This window comes from Phyllostomus discolor, chromosome 4, assembly GCF_004126475.2.
Source record: "Phyllostomus discolor isolate MPI-MPIP mPhyDis1 chromosome 4, mPhyDis1.pri.v3, whole genome shotgun sequence".
Lineage (NCBI taxonomy): Eukaryota > Metazoa > Chordata > Mammalia > Chiroptera > Phyllostomidae > Phyllostomus > Phyllostomus discolor.
The window spans coordinates 42,692,851-42,716,473 of NC_040906.2; the positions used below are offsets into that span (position 1 = coordinate 42,692,851).

Genomic DNA, 23,623 nt, shown 5'->3' on the forward strand with positions numbered 1-23,623 from the left:
TTGAGTCCTCATCGGTCAACCAACCTAGGCTGAAGGAGAGTCATAAACTATATGTAAAGAGAATGTTCCACCAAACCCCATCTATGTGTTGCCTACCTGTTTAGAATTCAGAAGTCACGTTCTTTTAAGTAGCAGGCGTTTCTGGTACTCACATCTATGTAACTAGTACTCTTTGGGGGCCCAGAGATCCTTAACACTCATTTTTCTGAAGCAGAGACTGTTTCTAACCTGGCGCCAAGCAAAGCCCCTAGAGCCACACACAGTAGGTTGCCCTGAAGATCTTGAAAATTTATAACAGGTACATAATTCACCAAGTTTATTATATACAGAAAATTTTCATGATTATTTATTTTTCCCTCAAAAACTATAGTGTGTTATTTTCTACATATTTTCTATGATTCATCCAGTAGAGTCTTGTGATGGCTAAAGAAATTATCTTTTTCTCCATCTTTCTTTGCCTCCAAAATGGTGCAGCTCCATCAGAGACTTAAGCTCAGACCTGACCCCACTCCTGCCCCATGCTTCAGTTATCTTTGCTCCATAACAAACCATTCTAAAACTTAGTGGCTTAAAACAGTAACTTATTAATATCTCTCAAGGGTCTTGGTTAGAAGGGCCCCAACTAGAAGGTTCTCACTTGGGGTCTGTCTTGTGATTCAATCACTGGTGCCTGTGGCTGAACCCAGCTGAGGACATCGTTAGGCAAGACAGCCATGACGTTTTACTCACACAGCTGGCATCTGACAGGGGTTGACGGCTGGGAGTTCAGCTGGGCTTTTAATAAAAAATTTTCTTGGCATTCAAACACCAATTCAATAGAAATACACCTTTTTTTTTTTTTACAAGATTGCAAAGTAATAGAACCTGATTTGGAGTTCAGTCCTGTTTAGAGGGAGGGAGAAATCTCAAAAACCTTCATTGATGCAGTGGCATGAGCCTCTTGGGACTTTCTAGAAGGCTGAACTATATGTGCTGTTAACCTCATACCTTGAGTCTTCCTGTTTTGAGTCATATAGGCAAGCACCACTGAACGAAGGTGTCAATGCGCCCATTGGGCTGGAACAAGTGTAGCCGTAGCTGGACTTGGTCCTTGGTTGAGTTTGTTCACCATTCATTCCAGGGTTTTTATGTGACACTTAAAAGGAGGAAATAAAGGTTACCAATAATAGGTAGAAACTCAAACATTCAAAGATATAACTTTAAAAAGTATAAGTTTTTTCACTGTAGTAAATGTAACCTTCTTTATACCTGTTTCTCTTTCTGGCAAGTGTACATGTGCACACGCACAGACACACTCACACACGGAAATTTTCTTAAAGCTCTTTTTGTTGAAAGAACTTCATTGTCACAGCTGTTCTTGAACTATTTGCCTTCACTTGGTTTGATTTTCATGGCATTTAATGTGATAAACAAAGTGTCCTGTGACAGCTGCAGATGCTACTACACTTGCAAAAGTTTCTCGGACATCTTCCTGGTTAGAGCTGCTTACTCTTTCCTGTCTAAGGCCTTGGTCTTGAATCTGGTAGTGAGGTGGTATACACATTGAATATTTGGCATTTCCTTTTTTCTGAATTCTTTGGCTTTGAGAAAGTTAACTGAAAAATGAAATATTTAAGATTTACTCTTTAATGGAAACTGAACTGATTAAGTTTCCTCAGAACAAAATAGAATAGAAAAGTAATGCGTACTTTGATATTTTAACAAATCTGCTTAAATTGTGAAGTATAATGATAAGATATCTGTCATTTCAGCTGGGGGGAGTGGCCAGAATTTTATAGGTATGTTTTTACTTATGTACATTTTTTTTTGGTCACAAGTGTAAAGGGAGCTAAATAAAAGTGTCATATTTTGACACTGAAGATGTTATCTGAGTGGGTAAGTAGAGAAATCCATATGTACAATGTGAATTTACCCACAGCTTGCAAGGAAGATTCATTCCAGGTTATAACAAGCCATGCCGACTTCTCTGGAACACTAAGGCAATTCGGCCCAAGCTTGCAGGCTCATGTGACTCCTAGAAAATTGAAGTTATTAACAAAGATTATGCAGTCCCTTTCTGAGGGGACAGTGACTAACTAGTTATAAATATAATTTTACTCTCCTTCAGCAAGTTTGGTTTGGAAATTTGTTTATGATTTCACTATCATTTAGCAAAAAAGTGTCAGTGGGCTCTTTGCTTATCCCTGACTTTGGCCATTATGAAAAAAATAGTCTGGTGGGAGACTCATGTTGTCCCCCTCAGTGTTATTTAAACCAAATAAATAAACTAAATTTATGTAGTTTAAAATACATTCAAATTGAAGGGAGCAATGAGAAATGTCATGATGGATGGTAAAAGAAAAGGCTGAGTAAATTTACAAATTTACTGACTACTTTGTCAAAACTAGGTCATACTGCCAGCTTGCAGGTATTTGGAAAGTTATTTAAAAAAATACTTTTGTATAGCTGAAAAAAGTGGTGGTAGATGAGTATTAATTTTCATATATATGAAAGTGTTCCTTACAACAAAACAGCATTCTAAAATGTCACTTACTTTAGTGTTTAGCTGATGTCCCGCTGTTTCAGAATGGTCTTATCAGTGTGACATTTATGGAGTACTCCAGTGGCAGCCCAACACTGTCAGGTGACTAATGCAGCTGTCACTCACAAACTATTCAGAGGACATGCCTAAAAGGGATTGTGATGAAGCTATTGTCCTTCAGTTTGTTAATGTCATCAGACACCCTGAGGCCTGGGAGTCAGCAATGCAGAGGAATGGTGCTAGGACACCCTCTGTCTCCTGCCCTCTCTTGTCTCTTAATTAATTTGCAACCCTGTGCCACAGCGACAGTGGTGTGGGCAGCTTAGTCCATTTGCTAGAGTGAGTGCTTCCCGGTGTGCTCCCAAACCACCTCCAGATGTCTCTCTGAATGGGAAATCATTGGGACCTTGACAAGGGAACACTTGCCTTTCCGGCTCCTGGCATTGTGTTCTCAGTGACACTGAGTAGAAGAAAAAGAGATGACTTAAACCCTATTTCCTTTGGAATTTGTAGTCGACTTGCTATAGCCAGAAATAGCCTCCCACACACTGAAATGACTCAATTTTTCTCCTATCAAGCTATAGAAAACTTGCCATTGTGTCTCTATTCTACAAACTATGCGGAAATTTTGTTCTTATAAATGGCTTCGCACACAATATTGCGAGAATGGAAAGAGTATAGGCTTCCAAAGCAATCATACATAGGTTTGAATCCTTGCTTCACTACTTCCTAGCTCGTTCAGCCTCCACTTGGTTTCCCTTGTCACTAAAATGTGATTAATACCAAACACCTTGTAGTCTGGCAATGAGAAGGCAATGATATCATATATGTAAAGCACCTAACCTCATTCCTGAAATATGTTATTAGCACACATGCTGATATTAGTAAAATTATTTTTTATATATTAAATTATATGTGTTAAGTATTAATATTATTATAATATACTTGCTTTCTATACTAGGAAAGTTACAGCACACTATCTCAGCCTGCTCAAAGGCACAGAGAAAAAAAAATAGTGTCCAGCCCTATAATTCAGGATAAAAGAGTTGTTAATTATGGTCTTTTGGACACACCAGGAATTAATAGGTCAATGTGATTTTCTGTACTGAAATTATCCCAGCCCTAGACATATACTTTCTCTCTCTCTCTTTTACACACACACACACACACACACACACACACACACTGCATAATTCAGCTATGACAATAGCCTTATAACATCTGAACGCTCTATCAACTTTTACTCATCAATATATCCAGTTAAATTGTCTAGAAATCCTGCTTTTGAAACTTTAGAAGAATGTTTTCAGCATATTGCCTTCCTTGAGTAATGAACCTTGTTGTCACCTGTAGAGAAATATTGCAATCTGTGGAAGGAGCAGAAACTTTGGAATCCTAAAGATTTTGTTTTGAATCACTGCTCTGCCACCTGAGAACTAGGTGACCTTTGGCAGATTGATTTACTTCTTTAGGATTTAGCTTTCTTATCTGCTGAACAGGGATAAATATGCTTACCTAGTAAATGGTATATAGGATGGTCATAAAAATTAAGTGATACCATTAAAACTTTCTAAGTTTCTAATTAAAACTTTCAGCTAAGTTAGCTCTTTTCCTTTCCCGTCTGTTGCCATCACACATGCTATTAATGGCACCCATAGTTCCCTATAACATAATTTGAGGGCTTCCCATTTTAGAGTAAGGCCACCTGAGCATTTCTCTAGGCAAAATGCAACCTGCAGTGTAGATGAAGTACAGTGTTGTATTGCTTATTACCCATCATTTGAACCCTTTGTCATCACCTGAAATCAGAAGAACCTAGGAGGTACTGACCACCATTCTGGTTGGCAAGAGTGGTATGATTCAACTACATATTCTTGGCTTGTTCTCATGAATCATTTACCAAATCCATGAATTTAAGCATCCATTTCTGAGCTAGAATTCTCATTTGACACCAGCATAAAACGAGTTGGCAACTAAGAAGCTAAAAATAAGCTCAAAATTCTACTTTCACTAATACAGAATAGATGTATTTTTAATTAAATGTTAAAGCTCAATGTTTCTTTCTTCCCAAATAATTTTATAATGTAAACTTTATTATTAGAACTAATAGTGTGGCATATAGTGTGACAATAAATAAGGGCATTCATGGAGGAAATACTGTTTATGAGAGGCAGAGATTAATGAGACCAAAAGTGGGAACACAGTTTGACAGCTGGGAAGATAATTTTAAATACTAATGAGATAATCTATAATTAATATACATTTCTGATTTTCTATTTATTTATTTTATAATTTCAGCTTCATAGTCTATATTATAGTAAATATTAAATGTCACTTTTTTCAAAACTCACAGTTAAATCTATAGATATTAAGGATAACCAATAAGAAATGCTTAAGAAAATGTGTAATATTTTTTTCTAAAAACAATTTCCTTTAATAAAAGAATGGGTTTCTGGGAGTACAAAATGTGGTTTAATTTCAAGGGCTATTCATTTTATGGTGCTTAATTCCACAGTCTCACTGGGGACATTGGAGTTTCAGTCCCAGTTTAGCCTGTAATACAAGCCTTTAATAAGGTCATTTTCTTCCTTTTAATGACTCATGATAAAATGCACCTGTAAACACAGAATGGCTAGTTATATCAATCCCCTTTGGTTGGAATATTTTGTTTCTCAGTCAGCCACCTGTGAGGCATTTATTCTTGAATTGCAATCACTAAAGATGTTAGCTCACTATTATTTTCCAGATTGATGACTTAAACAGTGTAATTAAGATAATAAGTTTAGTAAAATGCCATTTATTCTGTATTTTACTATATAACAAGTCTTGCAATAGGCACAGAACATACATTAACTGTAAAGTTTTAAAAGCCATGGGGGAATGATCACTGATTCTATTTTCATGGAAACTGTGGATGAGATATAAAGTAGCTTATTTACCTAAGGACTAACAAAGATTTTAAACCAGAATTGTCTAATTTGCATCTTCACCCACTACTCCTTACTACTTCCTCCTAATACAAGACTGGCATACCTCAATTCAACAGAGAAATATTAAGTTTCTATTATATGCCAAATGCCATAATAGCTTAAGTGAAAGGAGCTAAGATTAGTAAGAGCATGCCTCTGACAACTATAAGACACAACACTTGTCACCTCCTCATGGACCTCCAAGGGCTCCCTCCTACCTTTTATACAAAATTCAAATTCATCCCCTCTAATCAAGGCAGTCTATCAACTTTTTCCAAGGCTCTGCACAATTTTCAATCTTATGTCACTGACTCTCCAACACAACTGTACTACTGGCAATTCAATTTTCATATAGACTTCTATAGTGACATTGCACATTTCATCTTTCTATTTAAAATCTCTCCATTCCCAGCCTGACATTTAGCTGCTAATCATTGTCCATCTTAATTCTAAGATCCATTTCCACACCACAGACATTCCATCTATCCTTCCATTGCACCTTTATTTTGTGACCTTTTATGAAGTATTCATACAGTTTGTTATATATATTTTTGTTGCTTTCTGCAAAGTCTTTAATTATTTCAAGTATATGGAATAAGACCACTAAGAGCAAGATTCATGTCATTTTGGATTCTCCATTCCTGCCACCTCATTGCAGTGGTGTCCAACAGGACTTTCTATGATGATAAAAATGCTTTGTATCTGTACTGCTCTACATGGGAACCACTTGTCACATGTGGCTATTGAGTAGTTGAAATGTGGCTACTATGACTATTAAAGACAACTTAATTTTACTTAATTTTATTTATTTTTAATTAGATAGTTGCATGTGGTTATATTGGACAGTGCATTAAAAGTGCTATGCAAATGTGAGTGATAAACTATTGAATTATCTAAATGAACTTATAAAAGTAGTAGAATTTTGCTAAACCATACAATTGATAACAAAAAGGTCAATGTATATGAAGCAGGTTATCTGCGTGTTATGTGAAAGCCTTTATTTTTTTCATTGTTATTAAGTTTAATTGCACAGCTTAGAATGTATGTGTTATAAAAAGCAAATTTGGTAAATGCTTGGAAACTCTTCTAAATCCTTATTTAAATATAAAAACTAAGTTCAGTTCCTCTAATAAATAAAGTAAATATTTTCAACTCTTAGATGGAAAATTTTCTCATAGTAAAGTCTTCTACAAAAATTGAGCTAAAAGACATTTTGCTGGTGTACAAGCTGTATGTTAACATTCACTTATCTGTGATTAACTTCATGAGAATCCCAACTGGTAAGGCTATGAATTCAAAATCCAGTCAGGGTTCACATTTAAATCATAGGAAATAACTTATTTTTCAATTAGGGAGGAAAATTACAATGTCTGGATTGTGAACTTACAGGACATGAAACAACCATTGGCGTCGTGAAGCAGTCATTATTGTGCACAATCGATGGAGGTGGAATAGGGAGGAAAATGTGTTTAAAATCAACAAAACAGTTCTAGGTGATTAATCACACTGGGTGCACTGAAAGCCATTTTTTGCCAAAACACAACATAACCTCTGCTTTCTAAACATGGTGGACTCTTGCTTTACTTCTCCAGCACTGGCTCACGGAACTGGAAATTCTAGCGCTGGTCTTTGCGGCCGCCATCCACGACTACGAGCACACCGGGACCACCAACAACTTCCACATTCAGACCAGGTCAGCTGTGTACAGCCTTCACTCTTCTAAGTCAGAATTTGACATGTATTTTCTGCATACTACTTACTTTAAGAGGACTTAAAAATAATAATGAAGATGTCTAATAATAATAGGTTTAATAAGTTTTAGCCAAATTCCTTAAGCTCTAAACACTCCTGTCAATCAGCTATTATTCATCAAGAATTTTGTATATATTTTGTGGCATACGTAGCAATCTAAAGAACATAAAGATGTGTAATATAATTTATGTATGCCCAGAATTTACATTTTGAACTCTCACACAAGACAGATATTTAGTTATTGAGACAAATCTTGTGATTTATTGTCAAAGGCACTAGTGTGGTATCATTATGCATTTGAAAATACATGATAATATTGCACTTCTGAAAAAAATTTTAAAAAGTATATTTCCAGGTGAACGTGAAGTGTTAAATTTAAAATAATTGGAAAATGCAATTTTTTAAATAATGGTGATGCTTATCTCCAAATACGTCATCTCTAAAGTACTGGGTGATAAAGTATTAGAACTTCAATATGTAAATTTTCAGGGAAGGCAAATCAGTCTATAACAGGAAGGTGCTCTGAAATTTTTTGGCTGCCCAGAGGTCTCCCTTCCTGGGAGGCAGAATTTGGTTGCGGACCTATCATGATCCCTTTATATGCGTTGGATCCTGAAATTTCTGTCTTCCACTAGTCAGATATGCTTAAGATGGAGATGTAAGTTGAAAGACTGATGTCCTTCTGGAACCACTATAAAACTCTCTATTTTTGTTGAGGGATTACTAAACCTAGTTATTTTTTATTTGTTCATGTTTTAATTAGTAGAATTTATTTCATAGAGCAGATTTAGGTTTACAGAAAAATTGAACAAGGAGCACAGAGTGCCCATAGGCTCCTTCCCCACACCCCACAGTTTCCTCTGTCGTTAACATCTTGCACTGTGTACGTTTATACAATCAATGAACCATTGTTGATGCATCACTAGTAACTAAAGTCCACAGTTTACATTAGGGTTTACTTCTTGTGTTATACATTGTAAGGGTTTTACAAATGTATAATGCCATGCATCCATCATTACGGTAATACACACAACCATTTCACTGCCCTAAATGCCCCCTTGTTTCATTCACCTTTTAATTCTTTCCTCTTTCCCTCCCCTTTTACTCATAGCAACTACTGGTCTTGTTAATGTCTCTGTAGTTTTGCCTTTTTTAAAATGTCATATAGTTGAAACCATACACTATAAAGCCCTTTCCTACTGGCTTCTTTCACTTTGTAATATGTGATTAAGGCTCCTATATGTCTTTTTATGGCTTGACAGCTTATTTATTTTCATTGCTGAATAATATTTCATTTTCTGGATGTACCAGAGTTTATTTATTTATTTACCTATTGAAGGATATCTTGATTGCTTCCAAATCTTTGCACTTATGAGAAAAGCTGATATAAACGTTCATGTGCAGGTTTTATGTGGTGTGTTCATTTGTTTTTTAATAGCAATTTCTAACAACTGATTTTCCAGTTATAGGAAGTTGCTCTTTTGATGTGAAGAGTGTGCAAACTTTTTATAAAATATTCAACATTTTAGAGCTTCAAGGGACTCTAAAGTGGCTGATATTCACATTATGGATCACCTGGTCTAACCTCAAAGTCTTAGAAGAAAATACAAAGATCTCAAGCGGTGAAACTCAAACAATGAAATATTGGGGAAGGTGTTCTGTTTATTTTCAGAGTCCCCCAGACTGAAAGAGCATGAAGGGGAGAGGGAAACCCTGAAGCTGGCACAGGGAATGTTTGCAGAGTACAAAGAATTGTTTTGTTTTTGTTTGAGGGGAACATCAAAGGAAAGGTAACCCATGAAGATAGTGCTGCTTATCAAAGGCTCTTCTGCATCCCCCAAACCATAATGAGTGGGATTTTAATTAAAGACAGCTCATTACTGAGCCGGGTCCTGCAGAGAACAATAATTTTGGAAGTTGGAGAAGGGAGCAAGTGATCTGCCACTGACGAATACTTCTTGATCTTTCTACTGTTAAGAGTGAAGGCAATGGACTGGTGTTACACGCTTCTGGCAGTGGTGTTACAGGTTCCAGCTTTCTTCTTTTACTGTTGACTGACAACTAAATGAAGAGTCTCAGTTCACTTGAACCTTGAACTACAGAGAAGGACATGGAGATGGGAAAAAGAAGAGAGAGAAAGAGAAGGAGGAAGAAAACAGTTTCCCCTATTTTTACATTAAGAAACTGTGGAAAAGGGGTGAATTCCTAGTATTTTACTTTTTTCTTATAAATTTTCTACTAAGATCAGTTATTTAATGGGTTAATTTTATAAGAACTTGAAAATTCTACAAACAAAATGTTATAGTGACCACAAATGCAACAAAAAAGATGTTTTCTAAAACACTCACCATCACCTTCACATTTTGTCTAAGAAGAAATAGGTTTTTATGTCACTGATATCAATGATTCTACTGCATTTTATATTAGTCACTGTTAATTGGATTTAGAGTGCTTTCTGAATATGGAAACGTGCTCACTGGATAATACAAAGTGATTGAAAAATGATTTAAAACAGAGTGCTAGGCTAGTTTTAAGTTTAATATAGACATTATAAGTCATGAAATCCTTACAAATATAAATAAATGAGAATAATAAATTTCTTGTAAAAAGAAAATGCTGAGCTACATGTTACCATGGATACTGGATGTTGCTTAGAGTCTTGTTCTTTTTTTAGCAAAGACCATCACAAACAGTAAAACTATGTTGTATTCTCAATACCCTGTTCAATTTATGAGACAAAATTGTACATACTTTGCTACAATTAAATTTTAATGCATTACTTTCTTGCTGGTGAAAGGCAGAAACAGTGCCATGTGCAGCCACGTATTTTAACAACCCTGGCAAAACTGCCATGACTACATGTGAGGCCATGCACATGATATTTGATTTGCAAATTACAGCTTTTCCCATGATCCCGGGACACTTCTGGAGATACTGGGGCAATATCTATTTAATCCACTCTTAAATAAGGATTGTGTGTAAGCTTTGCTAGTTCACTTTTCTTTGCACTGAGCTTTGATTATTGGCTAAGTAATTTTTAGGCCATAGCTGAAATTGTTAAAAGAAAGTGTATTTTGAAGGTATGCACAATTAGCTAAGTACATGTTGACTTACTTTTATGAAATTCTAAAAACAAAAGAGAAGGTAGATTATTCTATAGGTCATTTCCCATATATTGGAGTAATAATAAAGCATGGTTTATCTCAAATAGGAGCCCAGTTCCTTTAGTTCTTTATTTTATTTGTTCTTGCCAATTCTTTGGTAAACATTCAGTGATAGGGTCAGTAATAGGTGATAACAGAGACTCTACCCACTGAAAAACCTAAAACACTAAGTTTTAATGAGGCAATTTTAGTGCTGACAGAGTATGAGTCTACCAGGAGGAAGGAAAAGTAAGAGGAGCCTAAGGTTGGGGAAAGTGGTAGATGCTCATAGACAGGAAGACTCAGTATTGTCCACATGTCAGTCCTCAAGTTGATTTATAGCTTTAGTGAAATCCCAAACTCCTAGTAAGTTAGTTTGTGGGTTTCATAAGCAGATTTCAAGTTTATATGAGAAGCAAAAGACCCAGAATTGTCAACACAGCATTGAAGGGAAAGAAGAAAGTTGAAAAATTAACACTGTCCAACTTTAAAACTTACAATAAAGCTATAGTAATTAATACAATGTGACATTAGCCAAAGAATAGACAAATAGGTTAGTGGAACAGAATAGAGAACCCAGAAACAAGTCACCTAAATACACAACTGATCTTTGACAAAGGAGCAAAGGCAAACACAATGGAACATAGAGAGTCTCTCAACTAATGGTGCTGTAACAACAGGATATCCGCATGCAAAAAGAAGAAGAAGAAGAAGAAGAAGAAGAAGAAGAAGAAGAATCTAAATGCAGATCTTATACCTCTCCATAAAAATAAACTCAAAATGGATCATCAACTTAAATGTAAAACATAAAACTAAAAATGCCTAGAAGATAATAGGGAAAATCTACATGATCTTAGATTTGACAGACTATTTAAATAAAAAAGGCACAATTCATGAAAAAAAATGGTAAACTGGACTTCCTTAAAATTAAAAACCTATGCTATTCACATGTCAAAGACAGTATCAAAATTAGAAGACAAACCAGACTGAGAGAAAATACTTACAAATGTATTTTACAAAAGATACTTCCAAGTGGTTTCTCTAGCGTAGTACTTGCCAGGTTTGCCTCACAAAAGGTACTTTTGATAATGGACTACTATTCAGAAAATACAAGGAACTCTTAAAACACAAAGTTGAATAAGAAGACATTCTGATTTTTAAAAATGGGTCTTAATGGACACCTAACCAAAGAAGATACACAGACGAGACAAAGAACATATGAAAAGAAGCTCCACGCCACTTTTATCCTCAGTGGAATGCAAACTAAAATCATGATGAGACACTGTAATGCACCTGTTAGACTCACTGACATCCAGAACACTGATGACAGGCAGTGTGGGCCAGGATACAGAGCAGCAGAAACTTGTACACTGCCGGGGGGATGCAAAAGGGTACAGCCCTAGTGGGAGACAGTTTGATGTTTTTTAATAAAACTAAACATACACCTACCATATGACCCAACAATCACATTGCTTTGCATTTACCCAAAGGATTTGAATACTTGTGTCCACAAAAATCATGCACACATATTTATAACAGCTTTATTCGTAATTGCCAAAACTTGAAAGCAACCAAGATATCTTTCAGTAAGTGAATGAATAAATAAACTATGATACATACAGATAATGAAACATTATTTGGTACTAAAAAAAATTGAGCTATGAAGCGATGGTAATACATAGAGGAAACTGAAATCCATATTACTAAATGAATGAAGCAATATGAAAAGGCTACATGCTCTATGATTCCACTATGTGGCATTGTGGAAAGGCAAAATTACAGAGACAGTAAAAGGATCAGTGATAGCCAGGGGTTAAGGAGGTGGGAAGGGTGAATTGGCAAATCATGGAGAATTTCTGGGGTAGTGAAAATACTCTATATGGTATTATAATGATGGATACATGTCATCATACATTTGTACATGCCCATAGAATATACAACACCAAGAGTGAACCCTAAAGTCAACTACGGACTCCAGGTGACAAACACGTGTAGACTCATCAATTGTAACGCGCCACTCTGGTGGGGAGTGCTGATAGCAGGTGAGGCTGTGCATATGTGGGACAAAGGAGTATACGGCAGATCTCTGTACCTTCTACTCCATTTTGTTGTGGATCTAAAAGTGCTCTAAAAATAAAGTGAATTAAAAAAAAGTCATATTGTTAAAAAAAGGAAAACAGGTATTTCTATAAATTTAGGAGTTTGATTATAGGGTTTTTACTGACGAGATGTACTGTGACTCAAGTGTGTTATTAGGCACTAATGAAGTGTAAAGAAATCCTCTACTAGGCGTTTTCTTTTTAATTCTTAGGTCAGATGTTGCCATTTTGTATAATGATCGATCTGTCCTTGAAAATCACCATGTGAGTGCAGCTTACCGACTTATGCAAGAAGAAGAAATGAATGTCATGATAAATTTATCCAAAGATGACTGGAGGTGAGTTTAAAGGGAAACCTAGAGGAAATTTAATTTCAGGAAAAAGTTAAATCGTGTGACAAGGTGAAGAAAACAGATGAAAGTTAATCCCTTACACATACTGTTGTGAGTGGAAATCATGCTCTTCCACGGGATCCCAGGGAAAGCATTCCAGGGACCTGTAGGGGAGGTGCAGTCTTGTGGCAAGGTTTACTCAGGTGGAAATAGAAGGGGCTCCTTGGGTTTCTGATGTCCTATCACTGTCTATCCCACCATGGAAAAAGTCCAACCTTGTCTTCAGCAAGGCCAAAACAAAGGCCAGTTCCAGAGTTCCTGTTTTATATTAAGGCTTAGTTGTTAGGAGCCCGTGTGTCTGCTGCTGGCCTACATGATTGTGTGTGTATGTTCCTGGCTGTGAGAGAGAATGCAGGAATGAACGGGTAAGTGCAGGTCACTGACTGAGAGAGAGCATGCAAGAGCTTCTTTATTCCCCTGGGGTTATAACCAGGAGGTTTTTCAGAATAACTGATCAACATCCCAAGCTTTTGTTGCCTTGTAATGGGTCTACCTTCTAAATTGACAGGTCTCTATGGTCAAGCACCTCCCCCAACAGCCCCTGCCAATCTGGTACCAGAGGGGGAAGGGAGGAGTGTTAACTCTCTTTGTGGAGAAATGCTGTGATCCCCTGGGGTGTGAAGCTGTAGCTTCTTGGCTAAGCAAACAGGCTTATGCTCCTCAGTTTATTAAACACAATGTCTAATTCCCTTTGCTTCTTTATTAATATCTAGACAGCTATACGGGTAGCAATACTACAAACTTAACTCCCCTTGACTGGATGACTCTGAGGAGATAAGTTCCTAGAAGTCTTTGTTCAGGAGCTAAGCTCTGTTAGATGGAGTTGAATTATTTCCAGACCAATTCAACAGCTACAGGCATCATCACCAATCCATAAGATGACACACCATGAAACAAATACTTTAAGATACATAGTTTATACTATATGGTCTGTAACTGTCCTCAATTCTACCAATATGTGATCCTACATAACTGTCATAATAATTCCTTCATATATTACTTTTCTCTATGTGGTTAGCTTTTTTAAAAAACAAATAATTCACTATATGAAGAAAAATATTACAAATATACCAAAATGATCCAAGTACAAAAGTGAATTTTACATGTTTCCCCAAAACATCTGTCTCCTTAAAAGAAAAATTGCATGGAATGGAGATAGTTGTTGCTGGGTAGGGGAAATAACAAGATACACCTTGAACTCAGGGGAACTTTATCTCCTTTCTTCCTAATGGCTTTGTTATCATATCCCCTTCATTTGACTATAGGGTTGCCAGATTTAGCAAATAAAAATAAAGGACATCCAGTTCAATATGTATTTCAGATAAACGTAGAAATTTTTGAGTGTTAGTAGATCCCTAATAGTCTATGGGAACTACATATATGGAAAGAAGGAAGGAAGGAAGGAAAGAAGGAAGGAAGGAAGGAAGGAAGGAAATCCTTTCTTGTTAAAAGTCAGTTAATAGGTAGAAAAGCTTCCCATTCAAATGCAAAATACCCAAGAGTTTATTTTTAATCTTTAAATCAAGGCACAAAGAAATGTTCAAAGGAAAAAAAATTACCTGTGATCAAGAATTGCCTTTAAACAAATAAATTGATCGATTATTAAAGAAAAGTTAATTTATGGTTTAAAACAGCCCTAATTTCCCATGGTTACTTTTTCCAAATACTGATGGCTTGGACTTTCAAGGCTACTTTCGCAACCTGAAAACAACTGTAAGATGGAGAGTGTGTGTGTGTGGCTGGGGGAGGGGGAGAGGACGGGGAGGTGGGAAGGGAGGAGACATCTTGTTTTGGGAACCCAGTTCAGGCTATTTTATTCTGCAGGAAACAATAGCCCAGGAGGGCTTCCAGCCTAGGAAGGCCAGGGTCTAATGGTAAGAAGATTTAAAAGCAACCACTGGATAGTAGAAGTGCAAAGGTAGAAGCAGGGAGACAAATTTAGAGGTATTTCCTAAGGTCTGAAAGATTGATTTGACTATTTACATTTAGAGTATTTATTTCTTCAACAGTGATTTTCATTTCATAGAGTTAACATTTATATTAGTTTTATTACTATTCCTTTGAATTAAACCTTTTCCTCCTCAAAGTTGATTCTGTTTTTATTACACACTATTCTTTAACATCTTTAATATTTTATTCTAATAATTTATTCCTGTATTTTTGTAAATTTCCATAAAGTAACTTCTCAGTCATCCTAATTGAATATTTTTATATTATTGTTTTCTACAATTACTATTACATATTATAATACTGTAGAATTTAACAGATCCAACAGTTTCCACAAAGCTATAATTTTGCTAGTTTAAACCTAACATTTTACCAAGAATTAAAATATGGATAGGTTTTAAAGGACTTGTATGTTTTCTACTTGTCTATCTATTTATTTCTTAAAATACCTTTCATAACCACAATTGCAACAATATTAAACTATTGGCAACAATATTTCATAAATAAAGCAACATTTCCCTTGTGCACTATTTTGTCTAGTTTATTGACATATTTTAGCAGATTACTGATAATACCTAGCATTTACTGATCAGTTATCTACAAAATACAATGTTTTTATTAGATTTACAGACTTTATAAAACTTCAGTCTCGTTTTTCCTTAGTTAAAGTAAATATGTTGGGTTAGTTACTATTGTAGTATGGGTCTCTTCAGAATTTTAGAGGAAAAAATGTAATTTAGAATGACTTTATTATCTTTAATAATTTGCCTTCACTTAATATTTAGCCAAAGGTATTCTAACTAGCATGGCTCCTATTGAAAACTACAACTGAATTGAGCACCCATAATTTTCAACAACAGCCTCCATATGAAATTGTTTTTAAAAACAAGTAGTTCGATTATACCATCTTCAGGTAACTTACTCTACAGGTCATACCACACAATTAAAATAAAATATGGTTTCCCATATGGGTGACTACAGGGTGGGGCAAAAGTATGTTTATGAGTACAGTTGCTTATATGTAAAATATCACAATAAGTAACAAGTAATAATACAGGAATAAATCCTGTGTTTCACATATTTACAACTGTAAACCTACTTTTGCCTCCCCCTGTATTTTAACTCTCTGTACTGAGCAAGCCGTGAATAGAGGAAGATGCAAGCTAGCTAGGGCAGCCTACTTTGCACTCAGTGTGAGAATGAGGCATTCACGTATGGGTTTGTGATGTGGCCCCCATATTTACAGTGTCTCGGCTAATATTTCAGTAGTACTGATAGCTCTGCTTATGACATGTAGGGTCAGGGTCTCGAAAGCTGAAGCTGAAAACCCCTGCTTACATTAGCATCTTAGTTTTCTGGGGTTCTAAGGTGGAAGGTTGGCTCAGGGCAGTGCTCCCAGCATCAGCTTTGGGAGTGGAACTCTTGGTGTGGATCTTATCTCTGCTCTGTACTACCTGTGTGACTGAGCAAAGGACTCAATCTTCTGTGGTAGTAAATAATAATACCCCTGTAACAGTGCTGTTACAGAAATTAAATGTCTTTACAAAGATTAAAAAGTGCCCAGAACACTGCTGGACTCAATACATGCTGTATAAATGTCACGGGAGGAGGACCTGGACTCTGGCAGCCTGGGACAGAGGCAGGTCTCCCCAGCACGGTCAGGAAATAGGATTGTTCTGTGGTGTTGCAGGAAAGGAATTTCAGGGACACTGTGTGGGAGGATTTTAAAAGACTGTGGCAAGTTTTATTAGAGTGAAATGTGATAGTGTGCTGTTGGAGAGTGGGCAGGCTATAATTGTGATTGCTTCAAGGTCCTTGCTGTCTCCATTTATTTTCTTGGTTTCAGAAAAGTTTAGGCCTTCTTTCAAACTGTTCAACCTCTTTCCTAGCTTTTCCCAGCTTGTGCCGGTACCTTCTCCTATCCAGGTCCTTTACTGGATCTTCTGGGGTTTTCTTCCCTCATCCTATCTGATCTTTCCCCAAATTTCCCCAGGCTACACTCCTCTCTGTTATGGTTACCATTTTGGCTCCTACTGCATGCACATGCCTCATAGTTCTGCCCTGTCATTCAGTTCCTACGGCTCACATGCTTAGTGAAAGGAATTTCCTTTCCCATTTTCCTCCCTGCCCCAGTTAATCCAGCGGAATGGTGCCAGTTGCTCCCTAAAGTGACTGAAAAACATCTTTCCTGCCTACTCTGATGTCCAGGTTGACTGTGAAACTGTCCTTTTCTAGTTAATCTGGCTTAATCTGGTGTCTGGCTCCCTTCACTTTCATTAATAACTAACTAACTGCCTACTGCAACATTAAATATTATGGATTTTGTTAACAGCACCTACTGAGTTTGTAATAGTTTTTTTTTTTAACTGGTCAGGATCCTTTCAGGCAGAAGCATGGTGTTTAGGATTTGTGGGTGGGGGATGATCTCAGGTGGGGGAGGAGAAAGCATCCAGTTCTTTAAGGGGAGATGTCCAAGAGCCTCGTCCACAGATGGCTCTCCAGGCAACTTCCTAAATCCTTAATGTTAAAAGGGAAAATGATGTAAACTTTTAAAAGTGCTTTTATATTTAAAAAGTAGCTTCTTCTGTGTTCATACCTATTAAGAAAAATAAAATGTAATCAGTAGTGTTTCAGGAAGTGCTCCTCTTCAGAACATTAAAGGGCTAAATAAACCCTTTTTCTTTTGATGACTCCGCAGGGATCTTCGGAACCTAGTGGTTGAAATGGTTTTGTCTACAGACATGTCTGGTCACTTCCAGCAAATTAAAAATATACGAAACAATTTGCAGCAGCCTGAAGGGTAGGTTATTTTCTTTTGTGACATTAGAGTTCCATGGGTTTAGACTCAGAGAGAACTGTAACTGCTTACTTTGTTCTGATGATTTGTGCATGTCCCTGGTTTTACAGGATTGACAGGGCCAAAACCATGTCTCTGATTCTTCACGCAGCGGACATCAGCCACCCAGCCAAATGCTGGCAGCTGCACCACCGGTGGACCATGGCCTTGATGGAGGAGTTTTTCCGACAGGTGCATCTTTCACACTCTGCAAATGTTTTTGGAAATAGTGGCTGTGTGTGTTGACGTATATATGTCTGTACAGAATGGCTATAATGTATTCTTGGACTTCAGGCAAAATGTATTAATCCTTCAGATAAATGTATTTTAAAACCCTACATGGTACAATACATGTGTTACCAAGAGTCCAGATATTGAATCTCAGATATTGACAGGAAAGAAGGAAGACAGAGAATTAGAGTTGTTTTCTGCTATTAAGAGGTAAATGCTAGAGTAGAAACACATGAAGCAAAACATATTAAAAAATGGTGAAGTGGCCAAAAGCAAAATTTAAAACTTCTGCTCTTATAAAAATACCATTAAGAAAAGCAAGTCATAGAGCTAGAGAACATTATTTGTACTGCCAATAGCTGTCCAAGAGCTTGTTCCCTGAATGTACAAAGAACATCTACAATCAATAATCAAAAGAAAAACAGCCCAATTTGATCAGATAAGTCACAAAATACACAAGTGGATAGTAAGTATATTCAAGTATGATCACTATCATTACTTATCAAAGAATTGTAAATTAAAACCACAATGAGATACACTGCATCCTCACTAGCACGGTTAGAACTAAAGGGACTGACAATATTAAGTATTACTTGGAACAGCTGCAAGGGTCAGGCATTGCTAATGGGAGTATAACTCATTACAGCCCATCTGCAAAACTACTGTTTAGCACCTACGAAAGTTCAGCTTACCAACCCCTATGACCAAGCATGTTCATCCATCGGTGCATAACCCAGATAACATAGTGCTTATGCCCACCAAGCGTCTGGTTTGGAGTAGTTGCAACAGTAGTAGGTATGATAACCCATATTAGAAACAGGCCAAATGCACATCAAGGATAGAAATGGACAAATAAATCATGGTATAGTCATATGGTGGAATATCGTACAGCAAAAACTGGACTAAATATAAACACAATAAATATCAAAAAAATCCGTACCGTATGATTCCATTTGTATAAAGTTAAAAAACTGGCAAAATTAATCTATGCTGATTGAAGTCCAAACAATGGGTGCCTGTGTGGACTGGGATTCACTGGAAGACATTAAGGGAACTCTATGTGGGGTGTAGAATGAAAATTATTTATATCTAAACTGAATGTTTTTTATACAAATGTGCTTATAATTAATATAGGTAAGATTTGAACATAAATGTTTCCTTGACTTAGAAAACAATATGTCAGAATAAGTACTTCATTAATGCCTTAAAGAACTCTAAAAAATCACTGTGTTAAAAAAATGTCTATTGATCCCAGAGACTCTTGAAAATTACGGATAGATCTCCAAATAATGGCATGACTTGTATTATTCCTGTCTTTTATTGATTTCAAGCCAGTCAAAGAATAATTGACAGAATCATGAGAGTAATGAATTCAATGGAATTGAGTGCAGATGTTTTTGAACTTCATCTTGTTCTTGAATTTTCTAGAAAGATGACAGATACCAATAATGAAGCTTCCAGCATGCAGTGATTTTTGACATCTAAATTTCAGGGTAGAAAGAAGTTGTTCCATAAGTCTGCTTAGCTCCTTTGTCATTCTCAGGGTTTAGTAAACAGTGACTCAGCTATCTGAATATTAATGTTTAAAATATATCCAACACAAAAAGGTCAAGTCTTAAAATAGGTATAACATCATGCTTGGTTTTGTGATCTACATTTTTTAGATTGTGTTACTTAGAGGAAGGAGGTATTAGGTTTTTGTTTTGTTTTGTATTGTTTTGACAGGACTCTTGGTGAGCAATGATAGATATGTGTATATCCCCAAAGTGTTCAGAAATGACAGTCTTTGCTTCTATGTCTTTAACATATATGACAATATACATATCGCCCTAAGGAGAGGAAAGTGTATATGTTACTATGGGCTGTTAGAAAATCAAACTATCTCTGCTAGCATTGCCTCTTTTCTTCAACTACAAAAATCCTCTCAGATCATAATAAATTGATTTAAGATTTTAGTGTTTTTTTAGAGCTAGGAAAATGAATATTTATATGACAATTGCATGGTACAAAGTAGGTAAAACTAAACAAAATTAAGAAGGGAAAGATGCGGGTTAGGAAGCATGGGGGAAGTTATTTTCACAAAAGTGTCATCTGAATTGGCTAATTAAAGACAAAATTATTTTAGCTCAAGAATGATCAATTATAAAAGGGAATAGCAGGGATGTTATACTAGGAACAAATTTTAAGATACTGCAAACATTCAGAGGTACCTTTACTTTAATTTGTGTATTTTATTAGTCCACAAGGATTTTAGTTTTTAATGCTGAAATCTCATAGCTCTTTGTCTCTGGATTTTTAAAAGTAAATGACATTCAAATCCCCTTCGGAAGTGTATATAGCAAAACAAGAGAATGTGGAGTTAAAGGTCAAAATGAATGAGTTTCTACTGCCAACAAACATGTTTTACAAGCAAAACAAGTTTATGAGGCTTTTGCTAAGATATGCCCTTGACTCCCACAGGTAAAACACTTTTGTGCATTCAGGTAACTAATGAGTCTCTCAGTACCCTTGCGTATTCTTAGCCACATCATGTATTTTAGCCCTTTGGAGGTAGATACAGCAATGAATCTGAAGCTCCCTAGTGTGTGCTTTGCTCTGAGTGTATTTGGCATAAGCTATAGAACTGGATCTGTGTATCTATGCAGAGGTCCTAGACATTGGCAGGACTGCAATAGTTCTTCCATGCTTTTTGTTATTCTTGCCCACCCTCCAATCACCGCTTGTGAAAGAAACTCTCACTTTGTAGAACCCACAGTGCTGAGAGATCCCTTCTCACCACGTAGTCCAGTGACTGGGGTTTTTATCTCAGACAGTCAAAATAGCACTTTTATAAAGAAATTTGAATTTATATTTCTTCATGTCTTTGGAATGTGCTAAAAGTCGAAATATGGTGTTGTGTGATCTACTGTCTGTGCTAGTCGATCTGAGGCAAATCAGACAAGGCTTCCCGAACTCATCACTGCCCTCAGCTGCAGTATAAATGTAAACATTTTGTGTTTCTTATTAAAGAAAGTATTTTATGTGTATTGAACAAGCATAAGAAGCCTGATAATTCTAAAGTAAGAGATAATTGGACTTAGCTTTAGAAAACCCAAGTCTAAGCCATAGCTTTCCATCTTTCCAGCAGAGCAAACATGAGTCCTCACCTTCTTACTGACAAGGTGGTATTAATTCCACTCTGCCTCCACCCAGAATGGTTGTGAGGAACAAAATGATAGAACAGATGTAAGAGGTCTTACAGACATGATAACAAATATGAGAAATTGGTATTATTTGTTACTTCTCTCAATCTACTTTAAGCTTTATATTTTTCCAGGCAAAGTGTTAGACAGCCATTGATATTTTGTTATTTTATACAAAATATCATTTAAGTAAGTAAAGTATTTAAGTAAGTTAAGTAAGTATTTAAATAAGTAAATACTTACTTAAAGCCAAATTTTGAAGGTCTGGCTATAATTTAAAAAACACATTCCCCACACGATCACAGTTTAAAAATTAACCGATTAAGAGAAGTATTTTTTTCTTTGCTCTGTGGAATAGAACACTAGACTTGAAATTTATTCAGTAGGTTTTAAACAAAATTAGAGACTGGACATTAATTCAAAAATAGAAAAGCTAGTAAGAGAAAGAAGTGATTTTTAAATCAAGAGCAACAACAAAAATTTATGTGTGTATGTGTGTCTACATACACACATAATCATATGTCTGTATGTGTAAGTGTACATACACATAGGTATGAATTATTTTTTCAGAAACATCCAGAGGAATTTGGGATGTGTTGACTTCTAAATCAATTTCTTATTAATTTGTCTACCAAGTTTATTTCATTTAACAAAAGGGCTTAAATAGACATGAACAATTTTTTTCTTTACTTTATTTTTTAAATTTTCTTTTCTTTAATTGTTCTATTACAGTAGTCCCAATTTAGAAGACAAGCCAGTGTAGACCAAGCTGTTTGTATCACCCTTTAAAGTCCCATCAGTGTTACCCCTTGGTGTAACAACTTCGGGTAGACTTTCTCAAGCCACAGCGAAGTGTACGAGGAGAGTTCAGAATTGTATTAGAATCTGCAGTCTTGAGAAACTCTTACTTTTGACTCTTGAGTAAGCAGCTGATGGTAAAGAAGACACAGCATGTCCTTGTCTCCAAGGCATTTTTCACAGCACACCTGTGCCATCATCAATGCAGTTAATGTCCTCTCTGAGTGTCCATGCAGGTCAGCACTGCCACTCCTGCCCTCTGACTGGAGTGGGAGCATTTGGAAGATGCTCTGTTCATTTCAGCAGTGGCTGACCTTACTGAGAGAACCATCAGTAAAGGAAGACAGGTTTTTACTTCTCAGACTCTTCTTGAACAGACATAGTAGGCTGGCAAGATAACAAGAAGTTAATAAAATTAAACTTAAAAAATAGTCACTCCTGGCTGGCGTAGCTCAGTGGATGGAGTGCAGGCTGCGAACCAAAGTATCGCAGGTTCGACTCCCAGTCAGGGCACATGCCTGGGTTACAGGCCATGGCCTCCAGCGACTGCACATTGATGTTCTCTCTCTCTCTCTTTTTCTCCCTCCCTTTCCTCTCTAAAAATAAGTAAATAAAATCTTTAAAAAAATAGTCACTGCCATTAAAATTTGTTCATACTTCATACTAAACCCAATAACTATGTGAAGTTTTCCCTTTTTCATACAGTTGCTTTGTGAAACATGAGAAAATAATAAAAACACATATAAAACCTACATTTACCAATAGGCAATACCTTTTCAGCCAAGGAGAAACAAAAAAGCTGGAAATGCAAGTTATTGAGAAGGGAAGGTCAAAATAATTGTTTTATCCTAGATTGTATACAGTTAGCCCCCTTTGTTTTCTTTAACATTGCTAGAAATAGCATAAAGTGTGTTATTTAAAAATAAACTGTATTTCCCATAGTTATAAAAATGTAGTTTAGTTAGTATAGTCTCAGCTAAGGATCTAGTATCACAAATTTAGAGATACAACCAAAATATTTTCCTAAATGTAAAGAACTGAAGCTATGAGCCAAGATAATAACTTAAAATTTAAAATCAAAGCTTGCCCTGGCTGGCATAGCTCAGTGGATTGAGCATGGGCTGCGAACCAGGACATCGCAGGTTCAATTCCCAGTCAGGGCACATGCCTGGGTTGCGGGCCACGACCCCCAGCAACCACACATTGATGTTTTTCTCTCTCTTTCTGCCTCACTTCCCTCTCTAAAAAATAAATAAATAAAATCTTAAAAAAAAACCCACATCTTTTCTAAAAAAAAATCAAAGCTTATAGTTTCAAGAAGAATAAATATGTAAATATCAATTATACAAGGCATAATAATGCTCTGTATACTATAACACTCACAAAAATGTAATTAAATCCTATAAATTCTGCTGAAAATGAATGTTAGCTATAATAATCATTAAACGTTTAAACAGTTTTGGTGACTTTCTTAGAATTTAGAAGGGCCTTTTTCAGGAGGAAGGCAGAAAGGTAATTAGGTGACCTATGTTCCTTAAATAAGTTGTTCAATGAAGACCAAACTATCGCATCTGCCCCTCCTTTTAAATCTCAGTTCAATTCCCCTATAAAAATGCAGAACTTTGTATTTGAGGGCAGATGCAAGTTTGACCTTACGTGGCCCCCAAGCCTGTGGCCAAAGGCTTAACGTTTGTTGGTGGTGTCACTTCTGGAATTAAAGTTCAGGTTTCAGTGCAAAAAGCTTTCTTGAGAT

General features: G+C 36.2%; 1 protein-coding gene across 5 annotated transcripts in view; it reads left to right on the forward strand.

Annotated features, from left to right (window-relative positions):
- Nucleotides 1–23,623, forward strand: part of PDE1A (phosphodiesterase 1A) — a 296,807-nt gene that overhangs the window by 239,279 nt on the left and 33,905 nt on the right. For all 5 annotated transcript variants that reach the window (XM_028509582.2, XM_028509580.2, XM_028509581.2 and 2 more), the window contains 4 exons: nucleotides 7,083–7,183; nucleotides 12,697–12,822; nucleotides 17,522–17,623; nucleotides 17,731–17,851. In XM_028509582.2, coding sequence (XP_028365383.1) covers nucleotides 7,083–7,183; nucleotides 12,697–12,822; nucleotides 17,522–17,623; nucleotides 17,731–17,851 — 450 coding nt within the window. The remainder of the gene's footprint in view (nucleotides 1–7,082; nucleotides 7,184–12,696; nucleotides 12,823–17,521; nucleotides 17,624–17,730; nucleotides 17,852–23,623) is intronic.